This window comes from Nanorana parkeri, unplaced genomic scaffold (genome assembly GCF_000935625.1).
Source record: "Nanorana parkeri isolate BGI_ZX_2015 unplaced genomic scaffold, ASM93562v1 scaffold379, whole genome shotgun sequence".
Taxonomy (NCBI): Eukaryota; Metazoa; Chordata; class Amphibia; order Anura; family Dicroglossidae; genus Nanorana; species Nanorana parkeri.
Genome location: NW_017306647.1, coordinates 516,041 through 527,744, shown reverse-complemented (window position 1 = coordinate 527,744; position 11,704 = coordinate 516,041). Strand labels below are relative to the sequence as shown.

The 11,704-nt window shown below is 49.4% G+C and overlaps 1 protein-coding gene across 1 annotated transcript; it reads right to left on the bottom strand.

The window, feature by feature from the left end:
• Window positions 1-4,855: 4,855 nt before the first annotated feature.
• Window positions 4,856-10,350, bottom strand: LOC108789183 (sulfotransferase family cytosolic 1B member 1-like). Its single transcript, XM_018559130.1, has 7 exons — window positions 10,148-10,350; window positions 9,943-10,071; window positions 8,747-8,844; window positions 8,218-8,344; window positions 8,047-8,141; window positions 6,559-6,739; window positions 4,856-4,970 (listed from the first exon to the last, which is right to left on the bottom strand). The coding sequence occupies exons 1-7, from the start codon at window positions 10,296-10,298 to the stop codon at window positions 4,864-4,866; spliced, it is 888 nt and encodes a 295-aa protein (XP_018414632.1). The 5' UTR covers window positions 10,299-10,350; the 3' UTR covers window positions 4,856-4,863.
• Window positions 10,351-11,704: the final 1,354 nt, after the last annotated feature.

Below are 11,704 nucleotides of genomic sequence, written 5' to 3'. Positions count from 1 at the left end.
GAGCCCCGCTCGTTCACATCAGGAGCCCCGCTCGTTCACATCAGAGTCCCCCCTCTTTCACATCAGACAGCAGGGTGCTGTGTGAAAACTTCGAAAGCCTGAAGGCACCCCAGTGTGCCACAGCACCCCGGTTGAGAAAGGCTGCTCTAGAACAGGGGTACCCAAAATCCAGCTGTTGTGAAGCTACAGATCTCATCTTGTCCCCACCTCTACGGAGTCATCCCTGTGGCTGTCAGAGTCTCGTAATGCCTCATGGGACTAGTAGTTCCACAACAGCTGGAGGGGCGAGGTTTGGCCACCTCTGCTCTGTAGCCAAAGAGAAATGGAATACAATGTAAACTATACAGGAAAAAATTTATTTCTTTATCCGTCACACTGCCATTGCCGGGCAACCAGCAGAGGAAAGTCAGCGCCATCCTGCCAAGACCTGTTACCTCACTTCCTGTCTATACTTCCTCTATGAGTGACATGTATGTAGAGATATGAAGACCGGGTGTTGTACCGTATGTGCCATGTACAGAGATCCAATGTCTCATGTTGTCTGTGACGCTTCGACCGGCCAATAGAAGTAACTTGTAGAAGTGAATACATTGTAACCACATGTCTGTTCTTCAGGAAACTTCCGAGAGATCAATAAAAGATTCCGCTGAATATGTCGCTTCCTCCCGTCGTCTTCTCTATGAATGGCGGATATTGTACTTGTATTGTGTCTCTTCATCTGTTCATGGGGCGAGCCTAACCCCGGGCTAGGAGAATGGTATGAGGAAGTGTTACACCGGCCACACACCATACAATCTAAGTGTACAATCTCCGGGAGATCCACCAATCACAATGTAGTATGAGGGCTGATTGGGTTAAATTGGGGCTGATTGGATATAAAACGGGTTCACGCCTGAGCCGGCCATACACAGGATGAACTAAACACATCTAACAGATTCCCCCCGTCACGCTATACCATGCGGATGGAGGAATCTCCCGCTGCGGCTATTCTATTTTATTAGGGGTGCACCAATACCGTTTTTTCGGTATCGAGTATTGATACCTTGCTTCCGGTGCTCACCGATACTGAGTACCGATACCAGCGCTTCCACTCGGGGGCTCCTGCGTCGTCATCGCGCATGCCCAGGCGTCCTGAGGCCGGGTGGCACCCTGTCGTGTTGTAATCGCGCATGCCCGGCCATCTGATTGACGCTTGCCGACAGCCATCTTGATGATGGACGCCGGCAGAGAGAGGAGGGGACGTTCACCCGGCGGGATGAGGTATGCCGCCGGGTCCCCTCCTCTCTCCTGACACTGTCGGGCTCTCCGTCCATGACAGGGTGCCTGACTTTTTAGAGGGAGGTGACACCAAAATGACTGTCAGACCCCTGCAATGGTGCCACCCGGGTGCGGGCCGCACCCTCCTTGTGACGCCACTGCTTCCGCTGGCATAGAGCAGGATTCCCGGGCAATCAGGAAGCCGGGCGGTGGGTAACGACATACCGCCCGACTTCCTGCTTGCCCGGGAAGACGGCTCCTTGTTGTTTGGCCACCTTGATTGTGATTGGCCGGGAAACCGGCTTCCCAGCCAATCATCATCCAGCCGGCTTCCTGGCCAAGCCAGGTGGCAAGTATTGACCCGCCTCCTTAATTGGCCGGGAAGCTACGCTGATTGCCTGGGATGCCAATCAGGAACCCGCGAGACGGGTCATTACTCGGCCACTCAGCTTCCTGATCGCACGTTAAGCTGGCTCCATGTTCCCCTCTGAGCGGAAGTTGCGGTATCAGGGAAGGTATGGGAGCTGATGACGGCGGGAGCGTGTTTGCCCCCCCAAAACGCATCAGTTTATGAACAATTAAAGCAGTTTTGGACTCTTCCATTTGGTTTGGCACTTCTTGTGTACGTACAAGCAGAGAATCTATCCCTTCCCCCGCTCTGTCCAACGCTACAAGGAAGAAACACGAAATTATCTCACAGTGACCCTGAAATTCAGGGAAGGAGGGAAGGGAAATCGACACAAGGAAACTGAGATGAAAATTTTGGGTTAGAAGGAGGGACAGTCTACGCCGGTATGTGTTCGCTCACCTCCCGATCTACTGAGCCGACCTGTGACAGTCTCATTGTCACAGGTCGGCTAGAACTATGAGGTGAGTGAAAAGCACCCCCCCTCCCTCCCTCATAGTTCTCCTTTAATACAAAGCTGAGGCCGTGTAAGGAAATATTTTCTAGCTGTCCCCCGAATGTAAAACACGTCCTGGCGGCACTTCCCCCGCAGCTGTGCAAGATGGCCGCCGCGCCAAAATTCCAGCCCTGTGTCCTTGTCACGGAGGAAACAACAAGAACAGCTGCGTCATCATCATAATGCGAAACAAACGACAAACGCACTCAACAATTTGTTACCAGTTGTACAGTAAGGACCGCACTATAAGAGGTGCCTTGGCGCGGCAGTGCGGCTTACACATCCTTTGCAGAAGACGTGTATCCAAACCTCTGTCATTGTCCTTAGTGGTGAGACAAGTTGTTTTACATGCTAGTTTGTGAGTGTGCCATGATACCTTTCTACTGTTCTACTAATCATCATAATGCGCTCACTTGTATTCCAAATCTTTTATATATATTATATACTTTTATATGTATTCACATGCTTTTAGAAATGTCCTATGCATATAAACACATTCACCCGTGTGAATGAGGCCCAGTGACATGGGGGCTTCATGCGGGGTCCAGTGTGCACAAAGTGTCACCTTTATTCAGGAAACATTTTGCTCAATGAAATCTTATTAACAACAAATCCGCCAATCGTGTCCACGCAGCACCTTCTGTATATAAAGGACGGCTCTGTGCGTTCCAAATACGCCCCCAGGGGTGGCTGCTTTGGGAATCCACAACAAGCGAAAAAGGCCCATTTATTATAATGAGGGGGGAAAATAAGGGTGCCTGGTGTCCTATCAAAGTCATGTGACAGGCTCTCCTCCAATCACCAAGGGGCCTATTTACAAATAATGGGCCTAGCTTATTCATCCAGTGAAGCTGCATGTACATCGGTTGTGTGCAATTTAGCCGGCTGCTGTGAGAATGGGGAAAAATCGAATGTTCTTAATGTAATTTCTCTTCTGGTCGAATGTTCTTCAATAGGTTCCGTCATACAGAACAGAGGGAATGGGGGAAATACAGTATTATGGCCACTAGATGGCGCCGAGGATCACAGGAAATACATACATGTTAGTAAGGAGATACAATGTTACAAATCTAGAGATCGCTGGAGGGAATGAGAATACAAATGTAACTATTGCTACCGCTGTGGTATCCATAGTTACATTTAAGTCCGGTGCACACCTAGACGATTTATTGCGCGGTTTGAGTCACGCGATATCGCACAAAACACAGATTCGCATTGAAGTCAATGGAGGCTGCTCACACCTTTGCGATTTGTCCCATAGACACCTCTATGCATTGAAAAACGCGCGACAATCGCGGGGGTTTACAATGAACAGTCGCGCGATCGAAAACGCGCGAAAAAAGCTCACCATCAGAGTCGTCTAGGTGTGAACCTAGCCTAACATGTTCATCCCTCCAGTGTCTTCATCACTATGTCCCTCCATTTGTATCAGTGATCATTGCCGCAGAGACAGAAATATAGGGAAAGCCAACATTATAGAGTTGTCACCAGAACGAGGACGGTAAGGGGAATACAAATGTAACTACGGGGGTAGCAATGGTTACATTTATATGCTCGTTATCTCCAGTTTTTCTCTCGTTTTGTTTTGTGTTACTAACATGTATTTATTTCCTATGATCCTCGGCTCCATCTGGCGCTTTTTTAGTCTAAAAAGCCGCAATTTCTTTACTGTTTGCCTGGAATTTGTAAGTTAATTGATAAAGAATAGAATGGTTGGAGAAAATACCACATTGTGGCCACTAGATGGCGCTGAGGATCCTCTGCGCTGTACAAGTGACATAGCAATCAGTTACATATCATTCATTATTTAATCATTTATCATAGAAGAATTCTGAATTTGGTGGGTAATGTTTTTTGTTTTCACAGGGAACCGATATATTGATGTTGCATCTCTTGTCCATCAGCTTGTTTGTTCTTCACCTTTCTCTAACGGAGGCCAAACAACAAGACAGTAAGTCTTACGAACAATACTATTGGTGCCACATTCATCTTGACCATCTTTGAAAGCCTGGAGTTATGAAACATGATGGAGAGTCAAGGTGTGGACTTTGTCTTGGACTCGTCTCATTGACGGGTGTCATGGTTTGGCCATCTTGACCATCCACATTGACCATCTTTGAAGGCCTGGAGATATAATCCATGATAGAGAGTCAAGGTGTGCACTTTGTCATGGACTTGTCTCATTGACGGATGTCATGGTTTGGCCGCCTTGACCATCTTTTAGAGCCTGTAGACATAAGTTATGATGGTGAGTCATGGATTGGACTTTGTCATAGACTTGTCTCATTGATGTGTCATGGTTTGGCATCTTGCCCATCTTTGAAAGGCCGGAGATATGAACCATGATGAATAGCCAAGGTGTGGATTTTGTCTTGGACTCATCTCATTAACGGGTGTCATAGTTTGGCCATCTTGACCATCCACATTGACCATCTTTGAAGGCCTGGAGATATAATCCATGATAGAGAGTCAAGGTGTGCACTTTGTCATGGACTTGTCTCATTGACGGATGTCATGGTTTGGCCGCCTTGACCATCTTTAAAACCCTAGAGATAAGAACCATGATGGAGAGTCATGGTTTGGCAATCTTGACCATCTTTTAGATCCCGGTAGACATAAGTTATGATGGAGAGTCATGGATTGGACTTTGTCATGGACTTGTCTCATAGATATGTGTCACGGTTTGGCTGAGGAGCTATTGATTCTAGAAGCGGAAGGTCAGGTCCGTTCCGGACATCTCTTTCTGGTAAAACTCATCAAATCTCTCGCTCTGGGCCACTGTGAAATGGTTCTTCCAATCGCCGCAGATTCCTGGAGAGAGAAACCATGGACACGTGAAGATGATGCAACAGAGAGATCCAAGAGATCAGATTTTTAGAATTCAGATGGAAATACTTGGAATCACCCGTGCCTATTGAAGAGACAGATTAAGGCTGGGTTCACACCTAGGCGTATTACGTATGCACGTCTGCCACGCGACCGTCACGCGTTTTTTACCGCGATTCGCGGTAAAAAATTGCGCGACCGTCGCCCAATTCCGAAGGCTACTTGGCTGTATCCCAATGGAAAACGCCCTCCAAAACGGCCCAAAGAAGTTCATGTACTTGTTTGGGCGTCAGCCTTTTTGTAGGGCGTTCAGACGGGCGGAAATACGGAAAGGTGTGAACCATACCCATAGAAAACAATGGGATTTTCATGGTTGTACGTTTTGTAGAGCGTTCATAGAGCGTTGAACGCCCGACAAAACGGAAAGGTGTGAACGGGGCCTAAGGGAAAATGGGGCCCTAGTTAAGGTAGAAGTTTTGCCCCCTCCCCCCACCCATTTTATTTACAATAATTAGGATGGCTGTAGGCCTCCCGTTTGCATTGGCTGCCCCGGCATGACCCCATCGGGCACCAACTGCCTACAAGTACATCCTCCCTTATGAAGCCACGGGTAGCTACACAGCTTTGGCCAATCGTGATACCCCCCTGGTTTATTGCAGGAGCCTTCCGATTCCATCTGGGCCCCCACATAGCCTCACTAAGCCCTAAGCTCCTGTTCAGTTTTCCTTTTAGTGATCCAGCTCTGCCTCTTAGCATTCTGAACAGGTGGAATCCATAATTGTATATCTCCTGCACTGGGGTAGAGGTTCTAACCCTTCCATACTCTCCTGGACAACAGTTTTAATGCCGCTATGTCTTCCCCCTAAAGCCCAACTACGGGCTTTAGGGAACAGATATTTTTTCAAAAAGTTTCCCCCTTTGGCTCTGGCTGCAAGGCTCGCCTCTAGTCCTGAGCAGTTCCCCTCAGTACCTCTTCTTGGCCACAAGGTGTCCTCAGTCTTCCAGGCTACATGACATCCATGGTCACTCAACCTAGAAGGCTGGCCATACACTGCTCGAATTTCGGCCCAGTCATGCTGACTTGTCTGACTTCCAGCACTGTGCGGCCCGATCCGCATTCCTCCATTTGAGGTCCGGAAATGCCAATTAGCTGCAGCCACTGTGCAAGTATTCTGACGGCGGCACACCCACTGCTGTCAGAATACAATAGCCCACCAGGGGGAATGGGGGTGTGTGGCCAGTGCAAGAATTTGACTGTAATGGAAGGCCATCTTGGGCCCGCCCCCCTCAGCTCTTCCATCCAGCGTATAGCTTGGCGTGTGCAGTTTGCTTGGCCATACCACCACTAGATGGCACTAAGTATCATATTTCCTATTCTCCTCGGCGCCATCTAGTGGCTGCTGTGGTATGCCAGGGAACCTTCAGGGTAAGAAGGGAGGCAGCCTGAAGGGGAAGTGTTGGGCTTTAAGACAGCATGTGTCACCAGGACAGGAAGTGAGTGAAAATTCCCCCCAATGGGAATGTTATATGTAGTAGTAGTTCCTCTTTTGGCAGACAGGTGGCAGTGTTGTACCTTTCCTCATGAACGGGGAGATGGACTGGTCCATGATGGTGGAAGACAAGGCTGTGTAATTGGTAAGGGAATTCTCTTTCATTGCCTTGAAGGAAGTATGCTGACAAATCTTATCCACGACCTCCTCGGAGAAGTCCTTCCCCAAAAACTTCACCACTTTCCGGATCTCGCGGCTCGGATCCTAATGAAGAGAAGCATGAAAAACGGGTGACATTTAGTTTGCTAAAGCGATGCTTATCATAATCAAGAAATAAAACACTGCGTTCTATTTTTTCCTGGACCGGCATCCTGACAGTGACAATGGAGGAAAGAGTTGGCATGGCTACTTGTATTCTTCTCCGGGGGGGGGGGGCATGTGACAGGGTGACAACACAGGAGCCACAGGAGCACAAGTAGGAGACAGTTGTCACCCCATAAAAGGAAGTGGCTCAACAACAGAGGAGGTGTTGACATGGCTACTTTTATTGTTTACCATGGGGGCATGAGACAGGGTGACAACACAGGGGGTGCCTCAACAACAGAGGAGGTATACATATCCGTGATCAAATTATCATTTTACCAAGCCCAAGCATGCATGCGGTTGGGAGGGTGGGGGTTTAAGACTGGCTTGCTGATAATGACAATGGAGGAAAGAGTTGGCATGGCTACTTGTAGTCTTTATCAGGGGGGCATGGGACAGGGTGACAACACAGGAGCACAATTGGGAGACAGTTGTCACCCCATAACAGGAAGTGCCTCAACTACAGAGAAGGTATTGGCATGGCTACTTGTAGTCTTTATCAGGGGGGCATGGGACAGGGTGACAACACAGGAGCACAATTGGGAGACAGTTGTCACCCCATAACAGGAAGTGCCTCAACAACAGAGGAGGTGTTGGCATGGCTACTTGTAATCTTTACAGGGGAGCATGTGATGGGGTGACAACACAGGAGCACAATTGGGAAACAGTTGTCACCCCATAATAGGAAGTGCCTCAACAACAGAGGAGGTGTTGGCATGGCTACTTGTAGTCACTTTGTTACAGTGTTGGGGAACAGGGGGGGCATGTGACAGGGTGACAACACAGTAACAAACATAGATGTAATCAGCACTCCAGCACGAAGATTTCATCAGGACAAGCGCCTTCGGGGGCCACGCCGCAGGGCCCCCTCCATCAGGCTCAATAATGTCTACATGCACTCGCTCCAGCCTCAGCTGGACGTCATTGCTCTGGACCGGCTTCCTGACAATGGAGGAAGGAGTTGGATGGCTACTTGTAGTCTTCCACACTGGGGGGCATGTGAACGGGTGACAACACAGAAGCACAACTGGGAGACAGTTGTCACCCCATAACAGGAAGCGCCTGAGCAAGGACCCTTATGGCAGGACCACCGGGGATTATTGCAATGAAAGCTGTAGATTTAAAGAGAGTAAAAATGACAGGAAGATGTTTCAGCTTCTATGAGGTTTGGGATCAGATCCACTTTGGTACATTCCTTGAAGACTTACCTCCAACATGTCCTCATAGAACACGTACAGGATGTCCTTCTGCTGCCTCAGGTCCCACCAATCCCTCACATGAGCTCCCCAGGGGCCGAAACCGACTACAAGAGACAGGCATCACCTTAGTGAACGGTGCATAAAATTGGCGTCCAATGAAAGCTCGCCGTCAATCCTCACCGTTCCCTTCCATGAACCGCTCGACGTACTCCTCCCAGGTCCCCGGATCCGGATGCAGCTGGTTCATCTTGTCGAAGTGATAGAAGGACACGGCCACGTCTTTGGGGTTCCTCGCCACGTAGATGATCTAAGGGAAAAGATCGGTCAGAACCTCATCCTGGGCAGAGAACCAGAGGGCAGCGTAGTCACCCCTGTTGGTGCCCTATTTGGAAGATTTTCCTTTACTTCCTGTCCCAGAGTTGCAACAGGAAGTGTGGAAAACCTCTAAATTCTTTAAGTCGTGCTGCTGCTCCTTCACTGCCCAATCAGCAGGCTGGAGGTTATAGGCAACAAGACCAGTCTGTGGTCCAGGAGAGGAGCCGGCACATCGGGGTAAGACTGAAGGGAAGGTCAGAGGTCAGATTTAAGCAGCCAATCACACATGTTGTAGATGTGTTGGTGAACTCCCACCATTGGAGGGGACACGGTAAGTTCTACACACATTAGAAGACCAGGTAAGGACATTGTACCTGCCCCACTGTAGCCGTACCTTGACGTTCTGGTACCACAAGGACTTTGGGAAGAGCGACACAGGAAGGTGAGTCTTTATTACTCTCGGGGACGGGACGGATTCCAATATCTCACTTCCTGGAAGAAGAGGGAAGGTCAGAGGGCATCAGGATCAGGCTGGCTCTAAAGGACACCTATAGGCTGGGGTCACCACCTTTTCTTCAAGGGAAACCCAAACCCCTCTAGTGCCATGCGAGGCCATTTTCTTTCTTTTTTTGGAGAATATAGAGAAGAGAGAGCGAGGAGAGGCAGCCAGGGGAGGGAGTGAGGAGACCGGCTATGGAGGACTACAAATCCCAGCAATACAAAATAATATGAAGTTACATACTCTGTGTTGTTCCAGGATGGCGCCCTGACGTCCCAGGATCTCATGTGGCCTCTGCAGGCTCTCAGGTGGGTTGTGTGGACTGTCAGGTGGGCTAAGTGTGCTCTCAGTGGGCTACGTGGGGTCTCAGGTGGGCTGTGTGCACTCTCAGGTAGGCTAAGCAGGCTTTCAGGTGGGCTATGCAGACTCTCATGGGGCTGTGTGGGGTCTCAGGTGAGCTATGCAGACTCTCAGGTGGCTGTGTGGGGTCTCAGGTGGCTGTGTGGGGTCTCAGGTGGCTGTGTGGGGTCTCAGATAGGCTATGCAAATTCTCAGGTGGCTGTGTGGTGTCTCAGGTGGGTTACGCGGATGTTCAGGTGGCTGTGTGGGCTCTCAGGTGGGCTATGTGAGCCCTAGTGACGAGGTAGCATGGAGACGGCTTCCCTGCTCTTTGGGAAGCCGGGTGGCGAGTCTTTACACGTCGCCTGGCTTCCTTAATGGAACTTCCGGTATCGGCGAGTACCGGAAAAAAAAATATCGGTACTCGTACTCGATACAGAAATACCGGTATTGGTGAATCCCTAACAGATGCTGTCGGAGGATCAGCCGCACCAAATCCAAACAATAACAGAAGCCTACGGGGAGAAGAACCTAAGGGTTCAGGTAAGTGGTGGGGGTTGGGTAGTTGGGGGTTTGGGGGTGCGACCGTGTTCCATGTTATAACCTAAGTGTGGGTGTAATATATAACATGGGTACAAGAAGTAAACTTTGCACAGTTTTAAAAACATGATTTGAAGACACGGACGTAGTTTTGGGTTCTCATCACCTACAAAAAAAACCACAAAATGAATAACACATAACCCGTGACTGACCTGGCGGTATCTCCCCCGGGACCTGGAACTCCAGCATCGGAACCTTCTTGAAAATGGCATCCCTCCGGCTCTTCTCGATGTCTCCGTCATTCAGGACAAGATCCACGACCTCGCTCATCCACGTTGTACCTGTGAGGAAAAAACGCCACAACCGTCAACGTTCTGCATTATGACTTTTCCTCCAGCCACCGGTGACTCCGGGTACCTGATTTGGGGTACGTCGCTATGACGATGTCACCGTCCCGTGCCTGGAAATGATCCGTTATCTGCTCCAAGTTGTGGGCAAAGGGGCAAATCATGGGAACACCGCGGACGTTCACCAGATCTCGCCTTCGCCATTCCAACGTTGAGGTCATCTTGGAGACCTGCGATGGATGAAGGACGTCGCTGAGATACTTTGTTGTCCTCCACGGATTTGAGGTTCCTCGGCGTCCCGGCTCTTTTTCAGGACTGATTAGTCACCGTGACTAGTTTGCTGCCAAGTAGGTTGAACCTTTCCCTTTATTACCTCTCACCTATCAGTCAGCTGGTCATTCCACCTTACACAACACTTTCCCACACTCCTCTCTTCTGTGTCTCTGCTCGGCTCTTCTGTTCCCGGAAGGCCCCCCCCCCGCCCTAATCCTTCCTCTAGAGCAGGGGCTCCCTCAGACGTTTTGTAGTCCCCACAGCTGAGTGCTATCAGCATTTAGGCATTTTAGGAAACGACGGTCAGGTCATAATTCGTGAAGTTTTAGGACACAAAGTTACCGTATGAGTTTATTTATTTTTTTCAGCTCAAAAATTTTGTGAACATTGATCATGTGTACAATAGTCGGCCACACACGCGTGTTCTCTGCTACATATTATACTCTTCTTATGCCAGATTTGCTGTTCACAAGCCTAATGACAGATCTGTCGGGTGTGTTAGCGCTCATTCGCAGGGGCGTGCGCATCCCTACAGCGTGCGCGCCCGCGCACAGACCGGCTCCCGTGTAACTACGTGCAGCAGAATGTAGTTACATCCTCCCCTAGGGAGGTACAGGCGGCTGCATGCAATTACACGCAGCACCTGTCTCTTCGTGGGAGCCGGTTTCTGCCCGGGCATGCATGCTGTACGCATGTGCACACCTGTGTGAATGAGCCCTGTACACGCACATACTAACAAAAACACAGCATCGGGTGCGCCCACGTACGCAAATGACGATTACGCCACACGTGTTGGGCATCACCGCGTGCGCCAGTGGGAGAGCGGTCATTCAGTTATCTCTGAACTGATCGCCTTTACGGGCATCTAAAGAGTCACCTATGGACAGTTTGGGGGGATTTTGTCGCCGTTTCACGGACGCACGCAATTTTTAACCCTGGGCATGCCGGGTATCTATTTACTCGGCACAACCTCATCTTTAATTTTTTTTACAAAAAAATCGGGTATTATTTTGTGTTTTTTCTGCACTAAAAATTTTCTAAAGTGTATTTTTTACCGAAAATTTGGGTTTGAGAGTTGCGCTAATATCGTGCTATATAAAAATTTGCAGCTGCCGCCATTTTGTTTTCCAGGGTCTGCGTAGGAAGGGTTAACAATGTGATTTTCGGATCACCCCCCCCCGCTGCAGGAATTTGGCTCATGTGAATAATTTGGGGGGCTGGGCTGACAGGGAGCCCCTGGAATGAATGAAATTGGAGTGTGAGATACTCTGTAAGAGTTTAACCATTTCCCTGCCAGGAGACGGAATGGATGGAATCTCATTGGACAGGTTCTCCGCACACAACGGAGCCGGTG

What these genes read in the sequence shown, in the direction of transcription:
- LOC108789183 (XM_018559130.1), bottom strand. Translation starts at nt 10,298, where the DNA reads ATGACCTCAACGTTGGAATGGCGAAGGCGAGATCTGGTGAACGTCCGC. An exon ending in AGCGACGTACCCCAAATCAG is followed by an intron (nt 10,072 to 10,147) that starts GTACCCGGAGTC and finishes TTTTCCTCACAG; the next exon opens with GTACAACGTGGATGAGCGAG. An exon ending in GCGGTTCATGGAAGGGAACG is followed by an intron (nt 8,142 to 8,217) that starts GTGAGGATTGAC and finishes TGTCTCTTGTAG; the next exon opens with TCGGTTTCGGCCCCTGGGGA.